The sequence below is a fragment of the Thalassophryne amazonica genome, chromosome 15, assembly GCF_902500255.1.
Source record: "Thalassophryne amazonica chromosome 15, fThaAma1.1, whole genome shotgun sequence".
In the NCBI taxonomy this organism is placed as follows: Eukaryota; Metazoa; Chordata; class Actinopteri; order Batrachoidiformes; family Batrachoididae; genus Thalassophryne; species Thalassophryne amazonica.
In genome coordinates this window covers 2,664,250-2,691,273 of record NC_047117.1, presented here as the reverse complement: position 1 = coordinate 2,691,273, position 27,024 = coordinate 2,664,250, and the positions used below count along the sequence as shown (strand labels likewise).

The 27,024-nt window shown below is 45.0% G+C and overlaps 1 protein-coding gene across 1 annotated transcript in view; it reads right to left on the bottom strand.

The window, feature by feature from the left end:
• LOC117525870 (apoptosis-stimulating of p53 protein 2-like) overlaps positions 1 to 27,024 on the bottom strand; it is a 69,733-nt gene that overhangs the window by 40,832 nt on the left and 1,877 nt on the right. The window contains exons 2-6 of the mRNA XM_034187804.1: positions 12,560 to 12,707; positions 12,320 to 12,433; positions 1,936 to 2,012; positions 1,357 to 1,458; positions 1,079 to 1,256 (exon numbers count right to left, since the gene is read on the bottom strand). Coding sequence (XP_034043695.1) covers positions 1,079 to 1,256; positions 1,357 to 1,458; positions 1,936 to 2,012; positions 12,320 to 12,433; positions 12,560 to 12,707 — 619 coding nt within the window. The remainder of the gene's footprint in view (positions 1 to 1,078; positions 1,257 to 1,356; positions 1,459 to 1,935; positions 2,013 to 12,319; positions 12,434 to 12,559; positions 12,708 to 27,024) is intronic.

Sequence of the window (27,024 nt, the reverse complement as noted above, 5' to 3'; positions counted from 1 at the left end):
TTCTTTACAAAACATCTCAGGTTTCTTGGTTTCCGAGCACCGACAGCCCACTTAAAATCACACCACAGATTTTCAATAATATTCAGGTCTGTGGACTGAGATGGCCATTCCAGAACGTTGTACTTGTTCCTCTGCATGAATGCCTTAATAGATTTTGAGCAGTGTTTAGGGTCCTTGTCTTGTTGGAAGATCCAGCCCCAGAACAACTTCAGCTTTGTCACTGATTCATAAAAATTGTTCTGAAGAAACTGCTGCTATTGACTGGAATCCATGTGACCCTCAACTTTAACAAGATTCCCAGTACCTGCACTGGCCACACAGCCCCACAGCATGATGGAACCACCTCCAAATTTTACTGTAGGTAGCAAGTGTTTTTCTTGGAATGCTGTGTTCTTTTTCAGCCATGCATACCGCCCCTTGTTATGTCCAAATAACTCAATTTTAGTTTCATCAGTCCACAGCACCTTATTCCAAAATGAAGCTGGCTTGTCCAAATGTGCTTTAGCATACCTCAAACAACTCTGTTTGTAGTGTTTACACAGAAAAGGCTTCCTCTGCATTACAGCATCATACAGCATTGAAATGTGTTGCAGGCATCCATTTCAAAATGAGCAAATATTTGCACAAACACAAAGTTTATCAGTTTGAACATTAAATATCTTGTCTTTGTGGTGTATTCAATTGAATGTCGGTTGAAGAGGATTTGCAAATCATTGTATTCTGTTTTTATTTACATTTCACACAATGTCCGAACTTCATTGGAATTGGGATAAAAGAAAATCCTGAAAATTATCAAGGGTGCCCAAACTTTTACATACAACTGTACATGATGATATTTTACAGCTCAGTGTGGCATACCACAAGGTTCTGTTCTTGGCCCTTTGCTGTCACATTCAGTGTTATGCTGATGATGCAGATAATGTAGATCCTGTACGTTCAAGTTACGACTGACTTATACAAATAATCATTAGCCCCGCCCCCATTGAAAAACACCCGTAGCTGATGAGGTGTTGGTGGACTTTTGGCTCCCTTTCCGTTCACGTTGTTGTAGCGCAGTCTGGCAAGTGACCACACTGACCTAGTTTGCTGTTGCTGTGGCGTTTGTGCTCCACTTGGCCCCTGAGGGCCCGAACACGGTGAAGCTTGGCCTCCTGCTTCTGTGCATTTTCTCTGAGCCGCTGCAGCCGGTCCTGATCAGACAGTTCCTGCTGGTGGTGCCACTGATCCTCCAGCTGCAGGTTCATCATCTGCTGCTCCTGCTCCGCCCCAAAACACAATCAATCAGTCATCCAATCGATCGATACGGTGTATCAGGCTGGCAGTCGTGAATAAAAACTGAATGTTGGTGTGCTGTACTTTGGAGGCCAGCAGTTTTTTCTGAGCGTTAATTTGCTGCTGCTGACGAGTTGCCAGATCCTGCAGCTCGCTCAGCATCATTTCAGCAGGAGCAGAAGAAACCTGAAAAATAGCAGATTCACCTGAACTCCATCGAGGTCACTGAATCCGATACCGGTTTGTCCACGAAAAACATCAACACTAACTGCTGCTGAGCCCAAAATATATTGATTCTGCGTTTCTTTGTTTGTTCAATAAATAAGACACATAAAAAAAAAAAAAAAAATTCTTGGTCTTTTAGGAACAACTCAAACTTTTTCCAGTTCTGGATTTGCAGTTTCTAATTTTTAGTCTTCACAATAATCTCGCAGTTATCCCCCTTTCCACATTTTAGGCTTCACCACCAATAAATGTCCTTCTAGTCTTTAGAATTGAAGTTAAGTTTTCCAAATTTCCTGACTTTGTGCTGCTAACCTGAGCTAGCCGTTGCTCCTGGTGTCTTCATGTTACGCTAGCTCACAGTATCGCTATGCTTCCAGGTTTTGTGCTAAATTAGGCTAACAATAGCGGCGGTGTCTGTGTAAACCAGCAGCCACGTACCGAGTTTGCCACATAACAGAATGTAGAATCCTTCATCTGGTTACTTTTGATCATGTGATCTGCAGTTCTGGATCCACCTGCACAAAGAAACAGACTGCAGTTAGCACTTTGTCTTAATTTGGGTAAAAAATTAAGATCCACTCGCTTGCTGCAGGAACCAATTCAGATCACGTCAGTTTCATACATTAGAAACTTTAATTTTGTTGGTTTTGTGCATTAGAAACATTAGTTCAGGTAGTTTTGTGCATTAGAATCTTTATTTCGGTTGGTTTCAGATATTAGAATCTTTAGTTTTGTTGGTTTTGTGCATTAGAAGCCTTAGCTTGGTCGGTTTCAGATATTAGAATCTTTAGTTCGGTCGGTTTCAGGTATTAGAATCTTTAGTTCGGTCGGTTTCAGATATTAGAATCTTTAGTTTGGTCGGTTTTGTGCATTAGAAGCCTTAGCTTGGTTTCAGATAATAGAATCTTTAGTTTGGTTGGTTTCAGGTATTAGAATCTTTAGTTTGGTCGGTTTTGTGCATTAGAAGCCTTAGCTTGGTTGGTTTCAGATATTAGAATCTTTAGTTTGGTTGGTTTTGTGCATTAGAAGCCTTAGCTTGGTTGGTTTCAGATATTAGAATCTTTAGTTTGGTCGGTTTCAGGTATTGGAATCTTTAGTTTGGTCGGTTTTGTGCATTAGAAGCCTTAACTTGGTTGGTTTCAGATATTAGAATCTTTAGTTTGGTCGGTTTTGTGCATTAGAAGCCTTAGCTTGGTTGGTTTCAGATATTAGAATCTTTAGTTCGGTCGGTTTCAGGTATTAGAATCTTTAGTTTGGTCAGTTTTGTGCATTAGAAGCCTTAGCTTGGTCGGTTTCAGATATCAGAATCTAGTTCGGTCGGTTTCAGGTATTAGAATCTTTAGTTTGGTCAGTTTTGTGCATTAGAAGCCTTAGCTTTGTCGGTTTCAGATATCAGAATCTAGTTCGGTCGGTTTCAGATAATAGAATCTTTAGTTTGGTTGGTTTCAGGTATTGGAATCTTTAGTTTGGTCGGTTTTGTGCATTAGAAGCCTTAGCTTGGTTGGTTTCAGATATTAGAATCTTTAGTTCGGTCGGTTTCAGGTATTAGAATCTTTAGTTTGGTCAGTTTTGTGCATTAGAAGCCTTAGCTTGGTCGGTTTCAGATATTAGAATCTTTAGTTCGGTCGGTTTCAGGTATTAGAATCTTTAGTTCGGTCGGTTTCAGATATTAGAATCTTTAGTTTGGTCGGTTTTATGCATTAGAAGCCTTAGCTTGGTTTCAGATAATAGAATCTTTAGTTTGGTTGGTTTCAGGTATTAGAATCTTTAGTTTGGTTGGTTTTGTGCATTAGAAGCCTTAGCTTGGTTGGTTTCAGATATTAGAATCTTTAGTTTGGTTGGTTTTGTGCATTAGAAGCCTTAGCTTGGTTGGTTTCAGATATTAGAATCTTTAGTTTGGTCGGTTTCAGGTATTGGAATCTTTAGTTTGGTCGGTTTTGTGCATTAGAAGCCTTAACTTGGTTGGTTTCAGGTATTAGAATCTTTAGTTTGGTCGGTTTTGTGCATTAGAAGCCTTAGCTTGGTTGGTTTCAGATATTAGAATCTTTAGTTCGGTCGGTTTCAGGTATTAGAATCTTTAGTTTGGTCAGTTTTGTGCATTAGAAGCCTTAGCTTGGTCGGTTTCAGATATCAGAATCTAGTTCGGTCGGTTTCAGGTATTAGAATCTTTAGTTTGGTCAGTTTTGTGCATTAGAAGCCTTAGCTTTGTCGGTTTCAGATATCAGAATCTAGTTCGGTCGGTTTCAGATAATAGAATCTTTAGTTTGGTTGGTTTCAGGTATTGGAATCTTTAGTTTGGTCGGTTTTGTGCATTAGAAGCCTTAACTTGGTTGGTTTCAGATATTAGAATCTTTAGTTCGGTCGGTTTCAGGTATTAGAATCTTTAGTTTGGTCAGTTTTGTGCATTAGAAGCCTTAGCTTGGTCGGTTTCAGATATTAGAATCTTTAGTTCGGTCGGTTTCAGGTATTAGAATCTTTAGTTCGGTCGGTTTCAGATATTAGAATCTTTAGTTTGGTCGGTTTTATGCATTAGAAGCCTTAGCTTGGTTTCAGATAATAGAATCTTTAGTTTGGTTGGTTTCAGGTATTAGAATCTTTAGTTTGGTTGGTTTTGTGCATTAGAAGCCTTAGCTTGGTTGGTTTCAGATATTAGAATCTTTAGTTTGGTTGGTTTTGTGCATTAGAAGCCTTAGCTTGGTTGGTTTCAGATATTAGAATCTTTAGTTTGGTCGGTTTCAGGTATTGGAATCTTTAGTTTGGTCGGTTTTGTGCATTAGAAGCCTTAACTTGGTTGGTTTCAGGTATTAGAATCTTTAGTTTGGTCGGTTTTGTGCATTAGAAGCCTTAGCTTGGTTGGTTTCAGATATTAGAATCTTTAGTTTGGTCGGTTTCAGGTATTAGAATCTTTAGTTTGGTCAGTTTTGTGCATTAGAAGCCTTAGCTTGGTCGGTTTCAGATATCAGAATCTAGTTCGGTCGGTTTCAGGTATTAGAATCTTTAGTTTGGTCAGTTTTGTGCATTAGAAGCCTTAGCTTTGTCGGTTTCAGATATCAGAATCTAGTTCGGTCGGTTTCAGATAATAGAATCTTTAGTTTGGTTGGTTTCAGGTATTGGAATCTTTAGTTTGGTCGGTTTTGTGCATTAGAAGCCTTAACTTGGTTGGTTTCAGATATTAGAATCTTTAGTTCGGTCGGTTTCAGGTATTAGAATCTTTAGTTTGGTCAGTTTTGTGCATTAGAAGCCTTAGCTTGGTCGGTTTCAGATATTAGAATCTTTAGTTCGGTCGGTTTCAGGTATTAGAATCTTTAGTTCGGTCGGTTTCAGATATTAGAATCTTTAGTTTGGTCGGTTTTATGCATTAGAAGCCTTAGCTTGGTTTCAGATAATAGAATCTTTAGTTTGGTTGGTTTCAGGTATTAGAATCTTTAGTTTGGTTGGTTTTGTGCATTAGAAGCCTTAGCTTGGTTGGTTTCAGATATTAGAATCTTTAGTTTGGTTGGTTTTGTGCATTAGAAGCCTTAGCTTGGTTGGTTTCAGATATTAGAATCTTTAGTTTGGTCGGTTTCAGGTATTGGAATCTTTAGTTTGGTCGGTTTTGTGCATTAGAAGCCTTAACTTGGTTGGTTTCAGGTATTAGAATCTTTAGTTTGGTCGGTTTTGTGCATTAGAAGCCTTAGCTTGGTTGGTTTCAGATATTAGAATCTTTAGTTCGGTCGGTTTCAGGTATTAGAATCTTTAGTTTGGTCAGTTTTGTGCATTAGAAGCCTTAGCTTGGTCGGTTTCAGATATCAGAATCTAGTTCGGTCGGTTTCAGGTATTAGAATCTTTAGTTTGGTCAGTTTTGTGCATTAGAAGCCTTAGCTTTGTCGGTTTCAGATATCAGAATCTAGTTCGGGTCGGTTTCAGATAATAGAATCTTTAGTTTGGTTGGTTTCAGGTATTGGAATCTTTAGTTTGGTCGGTTTTGTGCATTAGAAGCCTTAACTTGGTTGGTTTCAGATATTAGAATCTTTAGTTCGGTCGGTTTCAGGTATTAGAATCTTTAGTTTGGTCAGTTTTGTGCATTAGAAGCCTTAGCTTGGTCGGTTTCAGATATTAGAATCTTTAGTTCGGTCGGTTTCAGGTATTAGAATCTTTAGTTCGGTCGGTTTCAGATATTAGAATCTTTAGTTTGGTCGGTTTTATGCATTAGAAGCCTTAGCTTGGTTTCAGATAATAGAATCTTTAGTTTGGTTGGTTTCAGGTATTAGAATCTTTAGTTTGGTTGGTTTTGTGCATTAGAAGCCTTAGCTTGGTTGGTTTCAGATATTAGAATCTTTAGTTTGGTTGGTTTTGTGCATTAGAAGCCTTAGCTTGGTTGGTTTCAGATATTAGAATCTTTAGTTTGGTCGGTTTCAGGTATTGGAATCTTTAGTTTGGTCGGTTTTGTGCATTAGAAGCCTTAACTTGGTTGGTTTCAGGTATTAGAATCTTTAGTTTGGTCGGTTTTGTGCATTAGAAGCCTTAGCTTGGTTGGTTTCAGATATTAGAATCTTTAGTTTGGTCGGTTTCAGGTATTAGAATCTTTAGTTTGGTCAGTTTTGTGCATTAGAAGCCTTAGCTTGGTCGGTTTCAGATATCAGAATCTAGTTCGGTCGGTTTCAGGTATTAGAATCTTTAGTTTGGTCAGTTTTGTGCATTAGAAGCCTTAGCTTTGTCGGTTTCAGATATCAGAATCTAGTTCGGTCGGTTTCAGATAATAGAATCTTTAGTTTGGTTGGTTTCAGGTATTGGAATCTTTAGTTTGGTCGGTTTTGTGCATTAGAAGCCTTAACTTGGTTGGTTTCAGATATTAGAATCTTTAGTTCGGTCGGTTTCAGGTATTAGAATCTTTAGTTTGGTCAGTTTTGTGCATTAGAAGCCTTAGCTTGGTCGGTTTCAGGTATTAGAATCTTTAGTTTGGTTGGTTTTGTGCATTAGAAGCCTTAGCTTGGTTTCAGATAATAGAATCTTTAGTTTCGTCGGTTTTGTGCATTAGAAGCCTTAGCTTGGTCGGTTTCAGATATTAGAATCTAGTTCGGTCAGTTTCAGGTATTAGAATCTTTAGTTTGGTTGGTTTTGTGCATTAGAAGCTTTACTACAGTCCGTTTCGTGCGTTAGAAGGTTTAGTTTGGTCTGTTTTGTGTGTTAGAAGCTTTAGTTCGGTCTGTTTTGTGTGTTAGAAGCTTTAGTCTGTTTCGTGTGTTAGAAGCTTTAGTCTGTTTCATGTGTTAGAAGCTTTACTTCGGTTGGTTTTGTGCGTTACAAGCTTTATTCTCTTTCATGTGTTAGAAGCTTTAGTCTGTTTCATATGTTAGAAGCTTTAGTCTGTTTCGTGCGTTAGAAGCTTTAGTCGGTCTGTTTCGTGTGTTAGAAGCTTTACTTCAGTCTGCTTCGTGTTTTAGAAGCTTTAGTCTGTTTCATGTGTTAGAAGCTTTAGTCTCTTTCATGTGTTAGAAATTTTAGTCTGTTTCATGTGTTAGAAGCTTTAGTCTGTTTTGTGTGTTAGAAGCTTTAGTTTGGTCTGTTTTGTGTGTTAGAAGCTTTAGTTTGGTCTGTTTTGTGCATTAGAAGCTTTAGTTTGGTCTGTTTTGTGTGTTAGAAGCTTTAGTTTGGTCTGTTTTGTGCGTTAGAAGCTTTAGTTTGGTCTATTTTGTGCGTTAGAAGCTTTAGTTTGGTCTGTTTTGTGTGTTAGTGTTGGGAAGGTGTCGTAGCACGGACCCACAACAGGGGGCGCAAATGAACGGACAATGAGTAAGCCAAAAGGTAACAATTTAATGTTGTGACAATACACAACTAAATATACAGAAATTGCAAAGTCAATTAACACCAGGTGACGTGTGGGCAGGCTCGAAGATAGAAGACCCCGACGAGAGAGAGGCCGCGTCCCACACGGCCTCCACCACCAACGGTCTGAAGAACACCGGAGCCGCCAAGTCCCGAGTCCCCAGGTGACCTCTGTCTTCGGCTGTCGAACCTGGTACTGCTGGCAAAAAGCAGAGACAAGATGAATGAGTGTAAGCCCTTACACTCAGTGGTCTACAGTCTGTACACAGTCAGGAGGAGGACCTCCACCTCCGAATCACACACTCGTGCAGCTCTTTGTTTAACCACTTATCTGTGGCGCAGTCGTCGTCGTCACGCCACACGCCAATTCCCCAGATAAGGGCGAACACCACAGGATACCGGCTGCAACAGAAGTTCAGAAATTACTCAACGATATGAGTCAGCAGAGAAATTACCTCTCGGTAGTCGATTTCTCGGCGGGGAGGTGGAGTTGCAGTCCGGCTTAAGTACTGGTGTAGATGAGTGACAGCTGGTGTGATGAGTGACAGCTGTCACTTCCTCTGGGTCTGGCGCCCTCTCGTGCTTGGAGCCCGCACTCCAAGCAGGGCGCCCTCTGGTGGTGGTGGGCCAGCAGTACCTCCTCTTCAGCGGCCCACACAACAGGACCCCCCCCCCTCAACGGGCGCCTCCTGGCGCCCGACCGGGCTTGTCCGGGTGACGTCTGTAGAAATCGGCCAGGAGGGCCGGGTCCAGGATGAAGCTCCTCTTCACCCAGGAGCGTTCTTCAGGTCCATACCCCTCCCAGTCCACCAGATATTGGAACCCCCGGCCCTTACGACGGACGTCCAGGAGCCTGCGGACCGTCCAAGCAGGTTCCCCGTCGATGAGCCGGGCAGGAGGCGGCGTGGGTCCAGGTGTACAGAGGGGCGAGGTGTGGTGCGGTTTGAGACGGGACACGTGGAAGACAGGGTGGATCCGCAGCGAAGCCGGGAGACGGAGCTTCACTGCGGCCGGGTTGATGATCTTGAGGATAGGGAATGGTCCGATGTATCTGTCCTTCAACTTGGTTGAGTCCACACAGAGGGGGATATCCTTTGTTGACAGCCACACCTCCTGCCCGGGCTGGTACGTGGGGGCCGGGGACCGTCGGCGGTCCGCATGGGACTTGGCCCTCGTCCGGGCCTTCAACAGGGCAGAGCGGGCGGTCCGCCACACCCGGCGACATCTCCTGAGGTGGGCCTGGACCGAGGGCACACCGACCTCTCCCTCCACCAGCGGGAACAATGGGGGCTGGTACCCCAAACACACCTCAAAAGGGGAGAGGCCGGTAGCAGACGAAACTTGGCTGTTGTGGGCATACTCGATCCAGGCCAGATGGTGACTCCAGGCCGCCGGATGTGCGGAGGTGACACATCGAAGGGCCTGCTCCAACTCCTGGTTGGCCCGCTCTGCCTGGCCGTTGGTCTGGGGGTGGTACCCGGACGAGAGACTCACGGTGGCCCCCAGCTCCTTGCAGAAACTCTTCCACACCTGTGAAGAGAACTGGGGACCACGATCTGAGACGATGTCCGAAGGTATCCCATGCAGCCACAAGACGTGATGAACCAGGAGGTCTGCTGTCTCCTGGGCCGTCGGGAGCTTCGGGAGGGCCACGAAGTGGGCCGCCTTGGAGAACCGGTCCACTATCGTGAGGATTACGGTGTTGCCCTGGGACGGCGGGAGGCCCGTGATGAAATCCAGGCCGATGTGAGACCAGGGGCGATGAGGCACTGGCAGGGGTTGGAGGAGGCCCGTCGTCCTCCGATGGTCTGCCTTGCCCCTGGCGCAGATGGTACAGGCCTGGATGTAGTCCCGGACGTCGGTTTCCAGGGACGCCCACCAGAAGCGCTGCTGGACTACTGCCACGGTCCTACGCACTCCGGGATGACAGGAGAGCTTGGACCCGTGACAGAAGTCCAATACGGCAGCTCTTGCCTCTGGTGGGACGTACAGTCTGTCCTTGGGGCCAGTCCCCGGGTCCGGGCTCCTGGTCAGGGCCTCCCGGACGGTCTTCTCCACTCCCGGTGGCAGGTTTCGCTCCACTGCGTCACAACCCCGGACGGCCAATCGACCCGGGGATTGTGCTTCACCATCCATGGAAAACCCAAGATCACTCGGGAGGTAGATGGTGATACATGGAACACTATCTCCTCCCTGTGATTCCCAGACACAACCAAGGTCACTGGTTGTGTCTGATGTGTGATTAATGGAAGCAGGGTGCCATCTAGTGCTCGCACCTGCACTGGTGCCGGCAGAGCCACCAGAGGGAGCCCTACTTCCTTTGCCCATCTGCTGTCCAGCAGATTCCCTTCTGACCCCGTGTCTATCAGTGCTGGGGCGTGAAGGGTTAACTCCTCACAAAGGATTGTTACTGGGATTCGTGCCGATCTGCGGGGTCTTTCCGCGTGTGTGTTATGGCCCACCCTTAGCCCAGTTTCTAAGGACAGGCGTTGTAGTTTGACCGTTCAGGGCAGTCCCTCTGCATGTGCTCACAAGAGCCGCAGACAAAACACTCCCCGCGGGCCAGTCTCCTTTGTCTGACATTTGATCTTACTTTGGCCCTGCTCGTGTCCATAGCCTCCTCAGCAGGGGGAGCTGTAGCCACACGGGGCTCTCTGGCAGTGAAGCGTGGGGACGACGTCACCTTGTCGGAACCGGAAGGGGGAGGGACGGCTCGTGCCCGGTCACGCCCCCCGGCCTGCTCCCGACGATGCTCATTCAAACGGTTGTCTAAGCGTATAACCAAATCGACAAGCCCGTCAAAATCCCGCGGTTCCTCCTTAGCCAGTAGGTGCTCCTTAAGGACCGGGGACAGCCCACTTATAAAGGCGGCGCGGAGCGCAACGTTATTCCAGCCGGACCTCGCTGCCGCGATGCGGAAGTCGACTGCATACTCGGCTGCGCTACGGCGCCCCTGTCTCATCGACAGCAGCACGTTTGAAGCGGTCTCGCCTCTGTTGGGATGATCAAACACTTGTTTGAACTCCCGTACAAACCCAGTATAAGACGTTAGGAGCCGTGAGTTCTGCTCCCAAAGCGCCGTAGCCCATGCGCGTGCCTCTCCTCGAAGCAGATTAATAACATAAGCTACCCGGCTAGCGTCTGATGCGTACATGACAGGGCGCTGTGAAAAGACGAGCGAACACTGCATGAGGAAGTCCGCGCACGTCTCGACACAGCCCCCGTACGGTTCCGGAGGGCTTATGTATGCTTCAGGGGACGGTGGGGGGGTTCGTTGAACGACCAGTGGTACGTCTGATTCAGGCCCAGGACCAGCCAGAGGAGGAGCTGCAGCAGCGCCCTGATCGTGCGCTTCCACCCTGGCAGCGAGAGCCTCCACTCTCCAATTAAGGAGGACATTCTGCTCGGTCACTAAATCCAACTGAGCCGTGAAGGCGGTTAAGATCTGCTGCAGCTCACTCAACACGCCTCCCGCTGACGCCTGCGCCCCCGGCTCTTCCATTGGTTGTTCACGCTCGAGCTGACGCCCCTCGGAATCCATGACGATTGGCCGAGAAATCCTGTTGGGAAGGTGTCGTAGCACGGACCCACAACAGGGGGCGCAAATGAACGGACAATGAGTAAGCCAAAAGGTAACAATTTAATGTTGTGACAATACACAACTAAATATACAGAAATTGCAAAGTCAATTAACACCAGGTGACGTGTGGGCAGGCTCGAAGATAGAAGACCCCGACGAGAGAGAGGCCGCGTCCCACACGGCCTCCACCACCAACGGTCTGAAGAACACCGGAGCCGCCAAGTCCCGAGTCCCCAGGTGACCTCTGTCTTCGGCTGTCGAACCTGGTACTGCTGGCAAAAAGCAGAGACAAGATGAATGAGTGTAAGCCCTTACACTCAGTGGTCTACAGTCTGTACACAGTCAGGAGGAGGACCTCCACCTCCGAATCACACACTCGTGCAGCTCTTTGTTTAACCACTTATCTGTGGCGCAGTCGTCGTCGTCACGCCACACGCCAATTCCCCAGATAAGGGCGAACACCACAGGATACCGGCTGCAACAGAAGTTCAGAAATTACTCAACGATATGAGTCAGCAGAGAAATTACCTCTCGGTAGTCGATTTCTCGGCGGGGAGGTGGAGTTGCAGTCCGGCTTAAGTACTGGTGTAGATGAGTGACAGCTGGTGTGATGAGTGACAGCTGTCACTTCCTCTGGGTCTGGCGCCCTCTCGTGCTTGGAGCCCGCACTCCAAGCAGGGCGCCCTCTGGTGGTGGTGGGCCAGCAGTACCTCCTCTTCAGCGGCCCACACAACAGTTAGAAGCTTTAGTTTGGTCTGTTTTGTGCGTTAGAAGCTTTAGTTTGGTCTATTTTGTGCGTTAGAAGCTTTAGTTTGGTCTGTTTTGTGTGTTAGAAGCTTTAGTTTGGTCTGTTTTGTGCGTTAGAAGCTTTAGTTTGGTCTGTTTCGTGCGTTAGAAGCTTTAGTTTGGTCTGTTTTGTGCGTTAGAAGCTTTAGTTTGGTCTGTTTTGTGCGTTAGAAGCTTTAGTTTGGTCTATTTCGTGCGTTAGAAGCTTTAGTTTGGTCTGTTTTGTGTGTTAGAAGCTTTAGTTTGGTCTGTTTTGTGCGTTAGAAGCTTTAGTTTGGTCTATTTCGTGCGTTAGAAGCTTTAGTTTGGTCTGTTTTGTGTGTTAGAAGCTTTAGTTCGGTCTGTTTCGTGTGTTAGAAGCTTTAGTTTGTTTTGTGCATTAGAAGCTTTAGTTTGGTCTGTTTCATGCGTTAGAAGCTTTAATTCGGTCTGTTATGTGTGTTAGAAGCTTTAGTTCGGTCTGTTTCGTGCGTTAGAAGCTTTAGTCTGTTTCGTGCGTTAGAAGCTTCTGTTCACTGGTTCGTATGCATCCTGAGAAATGTGCATTGTTGTTTTGTTGTCACCGTGGAAACAGATGAAGAGAAAAACGTGAGGACCAGAACCCGAGCTCTGGGTTCGTCCGGTTCCAGGTTTGGACTGGTAACCTCTGACCTGAGTCTCGTCTTGGAGGCCTCTGGTGGTGCAGCAGATACTGAACCTCTCCTCTCTTCTTCCCCCATTGCTGCAGCACCTCCAGCATCCGCTCCCCCTCATTGACAATGCGCTCTGATTGGTTAAAAAACAGGAAGTACTCCAATAAAGGCTGAGCCGATGAGAGGCCACACCCACTGATGGATGATTGACAACACTCAGTGAGTAAAGTGAGCAGATTAAGAGAAGTCCAGGAGTCACCTGATCCTCTCCAGGACTCGGACAGGTAGCACTCGTCTTCTCCGGGTTCCTTGCAGAGTTCCACCACGTCTCTGCACAGCGTGTCCGGGGTGACGGGAACCTCGCTGACGTGCTGCTTGTCCTCACTGAGGAACACGGTGAGAAACGTCTGCAAAGAACCAGCGCAGCGTGATTTTGCTTTCCACAGAGACAAACCTCAAAGAAGAAAAAGACGCCAGCGTTAAGACAGAACAAACAAGCACAGTGACCTCTAGTGGCCACAAGGAGCCTGCAATCAACACAGAGACTTCCAGTCCATTCCTTCGGCTTGTCTTATTATTTTCCCCACTTGGGGGCGCCACAGCAGATCTGAGGTGGCCCTGCATGTTGATTTGGCACAGATTTTACAACGGATGTCCTTCCTGACTAAACTCTGCATTACATTTTGAACCAAGAACCTTCTGCGCAGAAAACCTTGTTTATTATTTCAAAACTAAAAAGAGACTCCATGAATCCTGCTGAGTGGAGGATCATCCGTCAGTGTTCTGCTCCGCCCCGTTATCTCTCAGTGTCTCGTGTAAATGTTCTGCTCCGCCCCGTTATCTCTCAGTGTCTCGTGTAAATGTTCTGCTCCGCCCCGTTATCTCTCTGTGTCTCGTGTAAATGTTCTGCTCCGCCCCGTTATCTCTCTGTGTCTCGTGTAAATGTTCTGCTCCGCCCCGTTATCTCTCAGTGTCTCGTGTAAATGTACTGCTCCGCCCCGTTATCTCTCAGTGTCTCGTGTAAATGTTCTGCTCCACCCCGTTATCTCTCTGTGTCTCGTGTAAATGTTCTCGCTCCGCCCCGTTATCTCTCAGTGTCTCGTGTAAATGTTCTGCTCCGCTCCGTTATCTCTGTGTCTCGTGTAAATGTTCTTTTCCGCCCCGTTATCTCTCAGTGTCTCGTGTAAATGTTCTGCTCTGCCCCGTTATCTCTCAGTGTCTCGTGTAAATGTTCTGCTCCCCCCCGTTATCTCTCTGTGTCTCGTGTAAATGTTCTGCTCCGCCCCGTTATCTCTCTGTGTCTCGTGTAAATGTTCTGCTCCCCCCCGTTATCTCTCAGTGTCTCGTGTAAATGTTCTGCTACGCCCCGTTATCTCTCAGTGCCTCGTGTAAATGTTCTGCTCCGCCCCGTTATCTCTCTGTGTCTCGTGTAAATGTTCTGCTCCGCCCCGTTATCTCTGTGTCTCGTGTAAATGTTCTGCTCCGCCCCGTTATCTCTCTGTGTCTTCTGTAAATGTTCTGCTCCGCCCCGTTATCTCTGTCTCGTGTAAATGTTCTGCTCCGCCCCGTTATCTCTCTGTGTCTCGTGTAAATGTTCTGCTCCGCCCCGTTATCTCTCAGTGTCTCGTGTAAATGTTCTGCTCCGCCCCGTTATCTCTCTGTGTCTCGTGTAAATGTTCTGCTCCGCCCCGTTATCTCTGTGTCTCGTGTAAATGTTCTGCTCCGCTCCGTTATCTCTGTGTCTCGTGTAAATGTTCTTCTCCGCCCCGTTATCTCTCAGTGTCTCGTGTAAATGTTCTGCTCCGCCCCGTTATCTCTCAGTGTCTCGTGTAAATGTTCTGCTGCCCCCCGTTATCTCTCTGTGTCTCGTGTAAATGTTCTGCTCCGCCCCGTTATCTCTCTGTGTCTCGTGTAAATGTTCTGCTCCCCCCCGTTATCTCTCTGTGTCTCGTGTAAATGTTCTGCTCCGCCCCGTTATCTCTCAGTGTCTCGTGTAAATGTTCTGCTCCGCCCCGTTATCTCTCTGTGTCTCGTGTAAATGTTCTGCTCCGCCCCGTTATCTCTGTGTCTCGTGTAAATGTTCTCGCTCCGCCCTGTTATCTCTCAGTGTCTCGTGTAAATGTTCTGCTCCGCCCCGTTATCTCTCAGTGTCTCGTGTAAATGTTCTGCTCCGCCCCGTTATCTCTCAGTGTCTCGTGTAAATGTTCTGCTCCGCCCCGTTATCTCTCAGTGTCTCGTGTAAATGTTCTGCTCCGCCCCGTTATCTCTCTGTGTCTCGTGTAAATGTTCTGCTCCGCCCCGTTATCTCTCTGTGTCTCGTGTAAATGTTCTCGCTCCGCCCCATTATCTCTCAGTGTCTCGTGTAAATGTTCTCGCTCCGCCCCGTTATCTCTCAGTGTCTCGTGTAAATGTTCTGCTCCACCCCGTTATCTCTCAGTGTCTCGTGTAAATGTTCTGCTCCGCCCCGTTATCTCTATGTCTCATGTAAATGTTCTGGCTCTGCCCCGTTATCTCTCTGTGTCTCGTGTAAATGTTCTGCTCCGCCCCGTTATCTCTCAGTGTCTCGTATATGACTGAGTGTGACCTGTCAGTCATCTGTCATGAAGCACGAAGACATCAGGATGTGATTGGTCAGAATCTCTAACCTCAAGTGTTGAACAAAATCTCTTGATGATGTCACAGAGGGTTCACATGAGCAGAATCTATTCAGGCCACAAAGTGATTAAAAGTAGAAGCTGCGTGATGTTTGTGGAGACTCAGAGCCATCTGTCCGTCCAGCAGGGTTCCTGCTGTCCGCCCCAGATCCAGAGCTCCTCCCACACTCCGCCTCCAGCCTTCATCAGCCACAGTGCTGCGTTCACATTCTGTGAGTTCAAATACCATCACTTCCAATCAGTCATTTAATCAGTGGGTTCAGAACCACCTGGACCCTAATGTGGAGATACATCAGGACGGACTTCCAGTGTAAAACTTGTGTCAAATCTTTTTTCTTTTTTCATGACCTAAAGATGAACCAGATAGCGCCTTCTTTAGTTATGGTTGACTCATTATCCAACATCATTAACATACCTGATACGTTCATCCTCTCAAACACGCTGACGTTAGGTTTTAGCCTAAACTAATAAATATGAACTATTGCTGCAGTAACTCTGTCATTAACTAATTATCTGGCTAAGTTAGCTTCTGTTAGCGGTATCAGTGACATCATTAGCATACCTGATACGTTCTGTTCATCCTCTCAAACACGCTGACGTATTGTTAGGTTTTAGCCTAAACTAATAAATATGAACTATTGCTGCAGTAACTCTGTCATTAACTAATTATCTGGCTAAGTTAGCTTCTGTTAGCGGTATCAGTGACATCATTAGCATACCTGATACGTTCTGTTCATCCTCTCAAACACGCTGACGTATTGTTAGGTTTTAGCCTAAACTAATAAATATGAACTATTGCTGCAGTAACTCTGTCATTAGCTAATTATCTGGCTAAGTTAGCTTCTGTTAGCGGTATCAGTGACACTGAAGTCCTGTGAACTACAGAAAATGAGTCCAGTCAATTGCAGACGGTTGCCCAGTTCCGGATCACCTTTTTTAAAGTCCCGCTATACGGAGCCGTAATGCAACCGAATGTCCATTATTGTGTATTGTTGTATTGGGTATTTGGATGTTATTTAGCGGGAAAAAGTCTGGGTGGAGCAGCGCTTCTACTTAAAGTGTGAAGCCACATTATGTGTGGTGCAAATATTTGCCAGAAATGGATCACTTTTGCAGGTTCCGGATCACGACACTCTGTCACTTGCAGATTGCACAATGATACACACTGTGCCCGAGAATGTGTTTTGAACACAAAATGATAGAAATTATACTTATTAAATGAGAATTTACTTAGTTTCGAAAGGTGCCGTTATATGTTTTTACGAGCAAAAAATGAAGTGTGGAGGTGAGATTTCTCCTGAATTAAAAAGTAAAAGCCCCCACATTCATGTCCATTCATGATGTTGAGATGACCCCCAAAGTCCACATGGATCACAACTACAGACACGAGGCTGCTGCTTCAGTGATCCACAACCGGCAAATTTTCACGACGGAGATAAATGCGCGCAGCAATTAAACAGCAAGACATAACACACTGACATTTTCTACACAAGTAAGTAAGTATTTTCCCACTCTAGAACCAATGACACCGAACGGCTAACTCACCTTTGTTACGCTTTAGAGATCGTTACTTTAAAACTTGCAGGAGTGAGTCAGAAAAAGCGCGCACACCGCAGACACCGGGATGTTTGGATTCCTCTGCTGACCAGAAGGATGGCTGGATCCGGTCGAGCTTGTGGTCGTTTGTAGACAAAACATCAATCTTTACATTGGAACCAAGTATTAGCTTATTCGTGCTGATTACGAGAAACGGCGCAAAAACTACAGCAGTGATCCGGAACTGGCAATGATCTGGAACTGGGCAAGTGACTGTATTTACAAGTAAAGTGGTGCTTTTGATGATAATTAACACTTGGATCAGGTCTGGGAACTGGTATTCCTTTCGATTTTGGATGTAATTTAATTTATTTTATTTAAATTCAGCCTTTATTTAAGCAGGTTTGTCCCATTGAGATCGAGATCTCTTTTTCGAGGGAGACCTGGACAGTTATAAAGTTTCCCGTGCAGCTAACCTCATCTGAGATGTGGGCGTGTCCTCGACCTTCTCCAGCCTTTTCAAATGAATCAAACTCTTTGTAAAGAGGCGGCTCAGATATTCGTGCTTGCGTTCTGCAAATACTTGTGGAACTTGTGGACTGAAGGTTTTAGACCAGGTCCAGCGGTGAGGTTCTAGATGTTGATATCAGGATCCAACAACTTTAGGAAAAGTCAAGGACCACTGAACACATTTTCTCATAGTTTCTAGATCCATGAGGATCCATGTAAAGGTCATATGACCAGTAGACTGTGACCCCTGGGACAGCTGTCAATCACCAACTGAAGCTGTGAGTCAAAGGTCTCCCTCACGGTGGTGAGACTGTTGACTGAGACTTGGAGGATGTCTGAGAGGTGTCGTTTGCACCGAGCAGGTGTTTGTGCTGAAACTCTTTATTTGGTCTCTGGAGGATCCTGATGAGATTCTCCTGGTGCACTGATGGAACCAGGCTAATGAAGACACGTTCATGAAGCAGGTGACGTGACTGAGATGAATGCGTCCAATTACTCCATCCTACATTCAGCTCCGAGGGGACACCGGAGCGTCACCATCTCCCTGTAATTGGGTCCATGTTGTCAGTCACCTTTCAGACATTGAGCAGGAAACCCAGCAGCCAATCAGAGCACAGAGAGGACGGAGAGGACGACCTCCCGTTGCACGTCCCCAAAACCACAACAAGCAGAGACCATATGATCAAACCAACAGTTTTACTTTATATCCAGATTTTGTGAGCGTCACTGAACTGCTGCAGCGAGATGGATCAAAATAAAGGGGCGGATCCATGAATAAAGGGGTGGAGCCCTGAAATATATAGTTCCATTTTTTATGTTTTTAGTGCTGATTATCCACCTTTCAGGGGAACTTTTTAAAAGTATTTTTACTGCTACTGGAATGAGGTTTTTTTTTGTGATTCGTTCGGAAAAGTTCAGATCTACTCCAGAGTTTTTAATCTGCCGACACAGAAGGCTGTCCAGGCACTTTTGGTCCTTTAAGGACTGGGGCCTGCAGGGAAAAATAAAGTTGTTTGAGGAAACGTAGTGACAGCTGGCACGCGTGTGGAGGCGGAGTTAACGTCTGCAGCCATATGGCAGCCAGCGTCACATGACCCACTGAGACGGGATTAAAGAGGCGCCATGTTCCAGCCCGTCTGCTGCTCAGGGTCCGGACAGCAAACATCCACTAACCACCAAAAACCGTCCACGTTACTGTGGAACTGTTTCAAGACCTGATTGAACAGATTTAACTTCATTCATTAACAAATCCACAAACTTCTTAAAATGAATCGACGTCCTGGGATTCTGTGACAAACACTCCTGAAGTAACTCTGTAAAAATCTGGACTTCTTTGTGTTCATGTTTGTTGTGACGCGTGTGCGACCTGCTCTCACATCACTAAACACCAAACTCAAATCAGATCCATGACCACTTCATGAGGGAAGCCACCAAGACGGCCGTGACACCTGCGAGTGAGATATGAGCGTCACCGGCTGTGATTGGACACACGGTGAAGCATTGTGACCGCGGCTAAGGCCAACACGTCACCGTGTCCTTCAGCGTGAACAGCAGGTCCCTGAACCTCAAACAGTGTAAATGTGAGGCGTTTTGGCACCCGTTCTGAAGATGCTGCAGATGTGGACATCTGCTCGCGGTCTGATTGACAATTTGTGTCACATGGTGATGAAACAACACACAGAAATTCAGATTCAGGCCACATCATCCATAAATGTGAAACAAATGGACTGCATTTATATAGCGCTTTTCCATCTACATCACACGCTCAAAGGGCTTTACAATAATGCCTCACATCCACCCTGATGTGAGGCTGCTGCCACACAAGGTGCCCACTACACACTGGGAGCAATAGGGGATTAAAGACCTTGCCCAAGGGCTCTTAGTGATTTTCCAGTCAGGCGGGGATTTGAACCGAGGATCTTCTGGTCTCAAGCCCAACACCTGAACCACTAGACCATCACCTCCCTGCAACGCAACCTAATGAAGTAACAAAACTAAGAGATTGTTTCCATCCCTTGTTCAGACGTGATCTGAGATTATGTGTCTGGATGAATTTGACTGGACAGTTAAAAAGTGGGCGGGACTTGATGCCACACTTCTTTATACTTGTTATTTTTTTATAGCTGTTGTTTGGTGTTTGGAGCCCAAAAACGTTGACTTTGTTACTGGAAGTGAAGCAGAAGAACATCAGTGTTCTGAGGAACTCAAACACACGGTTCCCCCATGACCTCATACTGTAACACTGTCGCTGTGGCAACAGTAACCAGGCAGCATGGTGAGGATGAAGCTGATGATGATGACAGTGACATTCATACATTTAACATGAAACCATAGAGACCATAGTACTGATACAGCTAATAGTACTGATACTGTGAATACTGCTGACGCTGCTAATAGTATTTACTTCAAGAAGAAAATAAAAGACATCAGGTTAAACATATCCCAGCATGCCTTAATCCAGCCACTACACCCTGCTATTGAGGTGGGCGCCACTACTGAGGTATTACCTAGATTTACAGTATTTGATAGTATCTCACTTGGCATGCTGACAAAACTCGTAATGTTAACAAAAAGCACAACCTGTTTATTTGATCCTATACCAACAAAACTGTTTAAGGACCTGTGGCCCACTCTTGGGCCGACTGTGCTGGAAATTATTAATCTTTCTTTAACTTCTGGATCTGTTCCTAAATGTTTTAAATCTGCAGTGATTAAACCATTACTTAAGAAACCTAATCTTGACCCTAGTGTACTGAAAAACTATCGGCCGATATCAAATCTATCATTTTGCTTAAAATTCTGGAAAAAGTGGTGTCACGGCAGCTCGTAGACTATCTTACTGAGAATAATGTCTTTGAGCCACTGCAGTCTGCTTTTAGAAAATATTCCACAGAGACGGCTCTCACTAAAGTGGTGAATGATCTTCTGCTTACAGTGGATTCGGGCACCACTACGGTTCTGGTGCTGTTAGATCTCAGTGCTGCATTTGATACAGTGGATCATCATATTCTACTTGATAGGCTGGAAAATCATTTTGGGATTACTGGGAGTGGCCTTGCATGGTTGACGTCATACTTGACCAGTCGTTCCCAGTCGTGTTTTGTACAGTAACACTACCTCTTACCTTAGTGACATGAAATTTGGGGTTCCACAGGGGTCCGTCTTAGGCCCCCTGATTTTCTCCCTTTATATAGCACCCCTTGGGCACATACTGGGGCGTTTTGGGATTACCTTTCATTGCTATGCTGATGATACTCAGTTATACGTACAAGCCGATAACTGCTGGTAATCTCATTCACATAAAATCCTTAGAAGATTGCCTTGCAGCAGTGAGAAGTTGGATGTCTAGAAACTTCCTACTTTTAAACTCTGATAAGACTGAAATGATGGTTCTTGGTCCAGCGAGACATCGGCATCAATTTGACCAGTTAACGCTTAGCCTAGGCTCGTGTGTCATACATCCTACTGACAAAGTGAGGAACCTTGGGGTAATTTTTGATCCTACATTGTCCTTTGACCTCCACATTAGAGATATTACAAGGACTGCTTTCTTCCACCTGCAAAATATAGCGAAGATTCGTCCCATCCTGTCTATGGCCGATGCTGAGACCTTGATTCATGTGTTTGTCTCTTCTAGATTGGATTGGACTACTGCAATGTTCTATTTTCTGGTTTACTACAGTCCAGCATTAGGGCTCTCCAATTGGTTCAAAATGCTGCTGCCAGAGTTTTGACACAAAGCAGAAAGTTTGACCACATTACAACCATTTTGGCGTCTCTTCACTGGCTTCCTGTCCCAGTGAGATCAGATTTTAAGGTTCTGCTACTAGTAGAGAAGCTTGAATCTTCGACTGCACTGGGTTGCTTGAGAAGAATAACAGAAGCCAGCAAAGCTGGAGTTTTAAACCTAATCAGACCCCTCCTACCGAGAGGCAGACTGCTATTGGCTACTGACTAACATTTGCTGTAATTAGCACCTATTGTGCTCTAGTTAGCACTCTCCTAATGGACAGGGCAGTTGTGCCTCCTAACGATGGGACTGACACCTCTCCTGACGACTCTCCTGACGACTTGAATGACTCATTACCATGAACAAAAGATTGAAACTGCTTTGACTTAAGTACCCCATTGTAAACAGGGGACAAAGTGTGTCTCAGACCCCCTCCCAGGTTAAGGCTGGGTTTCACCTGTTTCACATACAATGCTTCCTTCACTCCCCTCTCAAACCATTTCTTTTCTCTGGCTAAGATTTTAACTTAGGTTTAAAACTCCAGCTTTGCTGGCTTCTGTTATTCTTCTCTACAAGAGTCAAGACAGAAGTCAGACTACCAGAGCAAGAAATTTAGCTGAGGAAGCTTCTGCGATTAGAAGTGAAACGTCCTCACGTCAAGCAACCGAGTCCAGTCGAAGATTCAAGCTTCTCTACTATGGAAACCACCTGGACAACTGAGAGCCTTCACAGAAACAGTTCTGCTACTAGCCTATAAAAATTTTCACGGACTGGCACTTCCCTACCTAGCTGACCTAATTAAACCCTACGTACCGGCCCGGGCTCTGCGTTCTCAGGGTGCAGGACTACTTTTTGTCCCTCGGGTGAATAAGAAGTCTGTGGGTCACAGAGCTTTTTCTTATCGTGCCCCTGTTCTGTGGAATGATCTCCCTGCATCAATAAAACAGTCAGATTCTGTGGAGACTTTGAAGTCCAGACTTAAGATGCACTTATTTTCTGTTTCATATGGCTAGCATCCTGACATAGTATGTTCTAGTGGCTGGCGATCACCTTAGTTTTTCTTCTGATTTCCTGTTGCTTAATTCTGCTGAATTAGACCTTAAGTGTAGTTTTTCTAATTGATTCTGTTTTCATTTTCTCTCTGTCTGAGATGCAACTGCATCCATGTGCTGCATTCAGTGATTTCTGTGGTGGATGCGGAACGGACTCTGCTGCAGGAACAGATCCCCAGATGACCCCCCCCCCCCCCCCCCCCCCCAGTCAAGGCGCCTCACACAGTAAAGTCTAACCTTACCAATGCCAGAACAAGCACACAGGTGACAATGTTAAGGAAAAACTCCCTCTGGTGATACTGAGGAAGAAACCTCAAGCAGACCAGACTCAAAGGGGTGACCCTCTGCTTAGGTCATTCTAACAGTAGCATGGTAAATGGACGGCATCGCTATAGACCATCACCTCCCCCTTTGCAAGCTTTATTCAAAGCTTTTACCAAACTGAAGAAACAGAAAACAGGAAAACCAGAGTACTGCAGATAGTACTTATACCAGCACTGCTGATGGTAGTTGTACTGCTAATAGTAGTCATACTGCTGATAGTTCTTGTACTGCTAAGTGCTAATACTAGCAAAGTGTGAGTAATATTAAAATGTAGTGCTAATGGTGCTGATATGATGCTGATGCTGCCTCTACTGGTGGTTGGCTCTCACTGCGGTATTGTATCACTTCCTGTTCCGGAGCACAGCGGTGTTTTGCTGTATCTGTTAGCTGTTTAATCTGTGCAGTTAGATTGATCTAGTTAACTAGATAACGATTTGTTTCACAGTGTTATCTTCACGTGCCTTAACTAAAGCACTCCCTCTGCTGAATCACCTCTAAATTATTTACACATTATTCACTTTGCGTATTTTTAGGAATCCGCTAGCTTAGCGCAGCTACTAGCTCTTAGCCAGTTTAGCATGGCGGCTTCTCCTGTCTCTCCTGCACTTTTCTGCTCTGGGTGTGAAATGTTTAGTTATTCCTCGGCCTCCTTTAGCAGTAATGGTACTTGTAATAAGTGTAGCTTATTCGTAGCTTTGGAGGCCAGGCTGGGCAAATTGGAGACTCGGCTCCGCACCGTGGAAACTTCTACAGCTAGCCAGGCCCCTGTAGTCAGTGCGGACCAAGGTAGCTTAGCCGCTGTTAGTTCCCCTCCAGCAGATCCCGAGCAGCCGCGAAAGCAGGCCGACTGGGTGACTGTGAGGAGGAAGCGTAGTCCTAAACAGAAGCCCCGTGTACACCGCCAACCCGTTCACATCTCTAACCGTTTTTCCCCACTCGCCGACACACCCGCCGAGGAACAAACTCTGGTTATTGGCGACTCTGTTTTGAGAAATGTGAAGTTAGCGACACCAGCAACCATAGTCAATTATCTTCCGGGGGCCAGAGCAGGCGACACTGAAGGAAATTTGAAACTGCTGGCTAAGGCTAAGCGTAAATTTGGTAAGATTGTAATTCACGTCAGCAGTAATGACACCCGGTTACGCCAATCGGAGGTCACTAAAATTAATATTGAATCGGTCTGTAACTTTGCAAAAACAATGTCAGACTCTGTAGTTTTCTCTGGGCCCCTCCCCAATCGGACCGGGAGTGACATGTTTAGCCGCATGTTCTCCTTGAATTGCTGGCTGTCTGAGTGGTGTCCAAAAAATGAGGTGGGCTTCATAGATAATTGGCAAAGCTTCTGGGGAAAACCTGGTCTTGTTAGGAGAGACTGCATCCATCCCACTTTGGATGGAGCAGCTCTCATTTCTAGAAATCTGGCCAATTTTCTTAAATCCTCCAAACCGTGACTATCCAGGGTTGGGACCAGGAAGCAGAGTTGTAGTCTTACACACCTCTCTGCAGCTTCTCTCCCCCTGCCATCCCCTCATTACCCCATCCCTGTAGAGATGGTGCCTGCTCCCAGACCACCAATAACCAGCAAAAATCTATTTAAGCATAAAAATTCAAAAAGAAAAAATAATATAGCACCTTCAACTGCACCACAGACTAAAACAGTTAAATGTGGTCTATTAAACATTAGGTCTCTCTCTTCTAAGTCCCTGTTAGTAAATGATATAATAATTGATCAACATATTGATGTATTCTGCCTTACAGAAACCTGGTTACAGCAGGATGAATATGTTAGTTTAAATGAGTCAACACCCCCGAGTCACACTAACTGCCAGAATGCTCGTAGCACGGGCCGGGGCGGAGGATTAGCAGCAATCTTCCATTCCAGCTTATTAATTAATCAAAAACCCAGACAGAGCTTTAATTCATTTGAAAGCTTGACTCTTAGTCTTGTCCATCCAAATTGGAAGACCCAAAAACCAGTTTTATTTGTTATTATCTATCGTCCACCTGGTCGTTACTGTGAGTTTCTCTGTGAATTTTCAGACCTTTTGTCTGACTTAGTGCTTAGCTCAGATAAGATAATTATAGTGGGCGATTTTAACATCCACACAGATGCTGAGAATGACAGCCTCAACACTGCATTCAATCTATTGTTAGACTCGATTGGCTTTGCTCAAAATGTAAATGAGTCCACCCACCACTTTAATCATACCTTAGATCTTGTTCTGACTTATGGTATGGAAACTGAAGACTTAACGGTATTCCCTGAAAACCCCCTTCTGTCTGATCATTTCTTAATAACATTTACATTTACTCTGATGGACTACCCAGCAGTGGGGAATAAGTTTCATTACACTAGAAGTCTTTCAGAAAGCACTGTAACTAGGTTTAAGGATATGATTCCTTCTTTATGTTCTCCAATGCCATATACCAACACAGGGCAGAGTAGCTACCTAAACTCTGTGAGTGAGATAGATTATCTCATCAATAGTTTTATATCCTCATTGAGGACAACTTTGGATGCTGTAGCTCCTCTGAAAAAGAGAGCTTTAAATCAGAAGTGCCTGACTCTGTGGTATAACTCACAAACTCGCAGCTTAAAGCAGATAATCCGTAAGTTGGAGAGGAAATGGCGTCTCACTAATTTAGAAGATCTTCACTTAGCCTGGAAAAAGAGTCTGTTGCTCTATAAAAAAGCCCTCCGTAAAGCTAGGACATCTTACTACTCATCACTAATTGAAGAAAATAAGAACAACCCCAGGTTTCTTTTCAGCACTGTAGCCAGGCTGACAAAGAGTCAGAGCTCTATTGAGCCAAGTATTCCTTTAACTAACTAGTAATGACTTCATGACTTTCTTTGCTAATAAAATTTTAACTATTAGAGAAAAAATTACTCATAACCATCCCAAAGACGTATCGTTATCTTTGGCTGCTTTCAGTGATGCCGGTATTTGGTTAGACTCTTTCTCTCAGATTGTTCTGTCTGAGTTATTTTCATTAATTACTTCCTCCAAACCATCAACATGTCTATTAGACCCCAATCCTACCAGGCTGCTCAAGGAAGCCCTACCATTAATTAATGCTTCGATCTTAAATATGATCAATCTATCTTTATTAGTTGGCTATGTACCACAGGCTTTTAAGGTGGCAGTAATTAAACCATTACTTAAAACGCCATCACTTGACCCAGCTATCTTAGCTAATTATAGGCCAATCTCCAACCTTCCTTTTCTCTCAAAAATTCTTGAAAGGGTAGTTGTAAAACAGCTAAGTGATCATCTGCAGAGGAATGGTCTATTTGAAGAGTTTCAGTCAGGTTTCAGAATTCATCATAGTACAGAAACAGCATTAGTGAAAGTTACAAATGATCTTCTTATGGCCTCAGACAGTGGACTCATCTCTGTGCTTGTTCTGTTAGACCTCAGTGCTGCTTTTGATACTGTTGACCATAAAATTTTATTACAGAGATTAGAGCATGCCATAGGTATTAAAGGCACTGCGCTGCGGTGGTTTGAATCATATTTATCTAATAGATTACAATTTGTTTATGTAAATGGGGAATCTTCTTCACAGACTAAGGTTAATTATGGAGTTCCACAAGGTTCTGTGCTAGGACCAATTTTATTCACTTTATACATGCTTCCCTTAGGCAGTATTATTAGAAAACATTGCTTAAATTTTCATTGTTACTCAGATGATACCCAGCTTTATCTATCCATGAAGCCAGAGGACACACACCAATTAGCTAAACTGCAGGATTGTCTTACAGACATAAAGACATGGATGACCTCTCATTTCCTGCTTTTAAACTCAGATAAAACTGAAGTTATTGTACTTGGCCCCACAAATCTTAGAAACATGGTGTCTAACCAGATCCTTACTCAATTCAGATCAGGGAGACAGACACCCTCTCTACTTAAAACTTTCCTTTTTGCTAAAGCTTATAGTTAGGGCTGGATCAGGTGACCCTGAACCATCCCTTAGTTATGCTGCTATATGGGGGTTCCCATGATGCACTGAGTGTTTCTTTCTCTTTTTGCTCTGTATGCACCACTCTGCATTTAATCATTAGTGATTGATCTCTGCTCCCCTCCACAGCATGTCTTTTTCCCTTTTTCTCTCCCTCAGCCCCAACCAGTCCCAGCAGAAGACTGCCCCTCCCTGAGCCTGGTTCTGCTGGAGGTTTCTTCCTGTTAAAAGGGAGTTTTTCCTTCCCACTGTCACCAAGTGCTTGCTCATAGGGGGTCGTTTTGACCGTTGGGGTTTTTCTGTAATTATTGTATGGCTTTTGCCTTACAATATAAAGCGCCTTGGGGCAACTGTTTGTTGTGATTTGGCGCTATATAAATAAAATTGATTTGATTTGATAGTAGTAGTGTTAGTAATATACAGTAGTATATTATGGTGCTGATCGTAGTAGTAGCAGTATATTTGTAGTAATTCTGGTTTGGACCATGTTGGCAGATGGTGATAGTAGTAGTGGTAGTATTAGAAGTACACTCAACAAAAATATAAACGCAACACTTTTGGTTTTGCTCCCATTTTGTATGAGATGAACTCAAAGATCTAAAACTTTTTTCACATACACAATATCACCATTTCCATCAAATATTGTTCACAAACCAGTCTAAATCTGTGATAGTGAGCACTTCTCCTTTGCTGAGATAATCCATCCCACCTCACAGGTGTGCCATATCAAGATGCTGATTAGACACCATGATTAGTGCACAGGTGTGCCTTAGACTGCCCACAATAAAAGGCCACTCTGAAAGGTGCAGTTTTTTTTTATTTGGGGGGGGGGGGGGGGGATACCAGTCAGTATCTGGTGTGACCACCATTTGCCTCATGCAGTGCAACACATCTCCTTTGCATAGAGTTGATCAGGTTGTCAATTATTCTGATGGACTCAGCTGAAGACCTG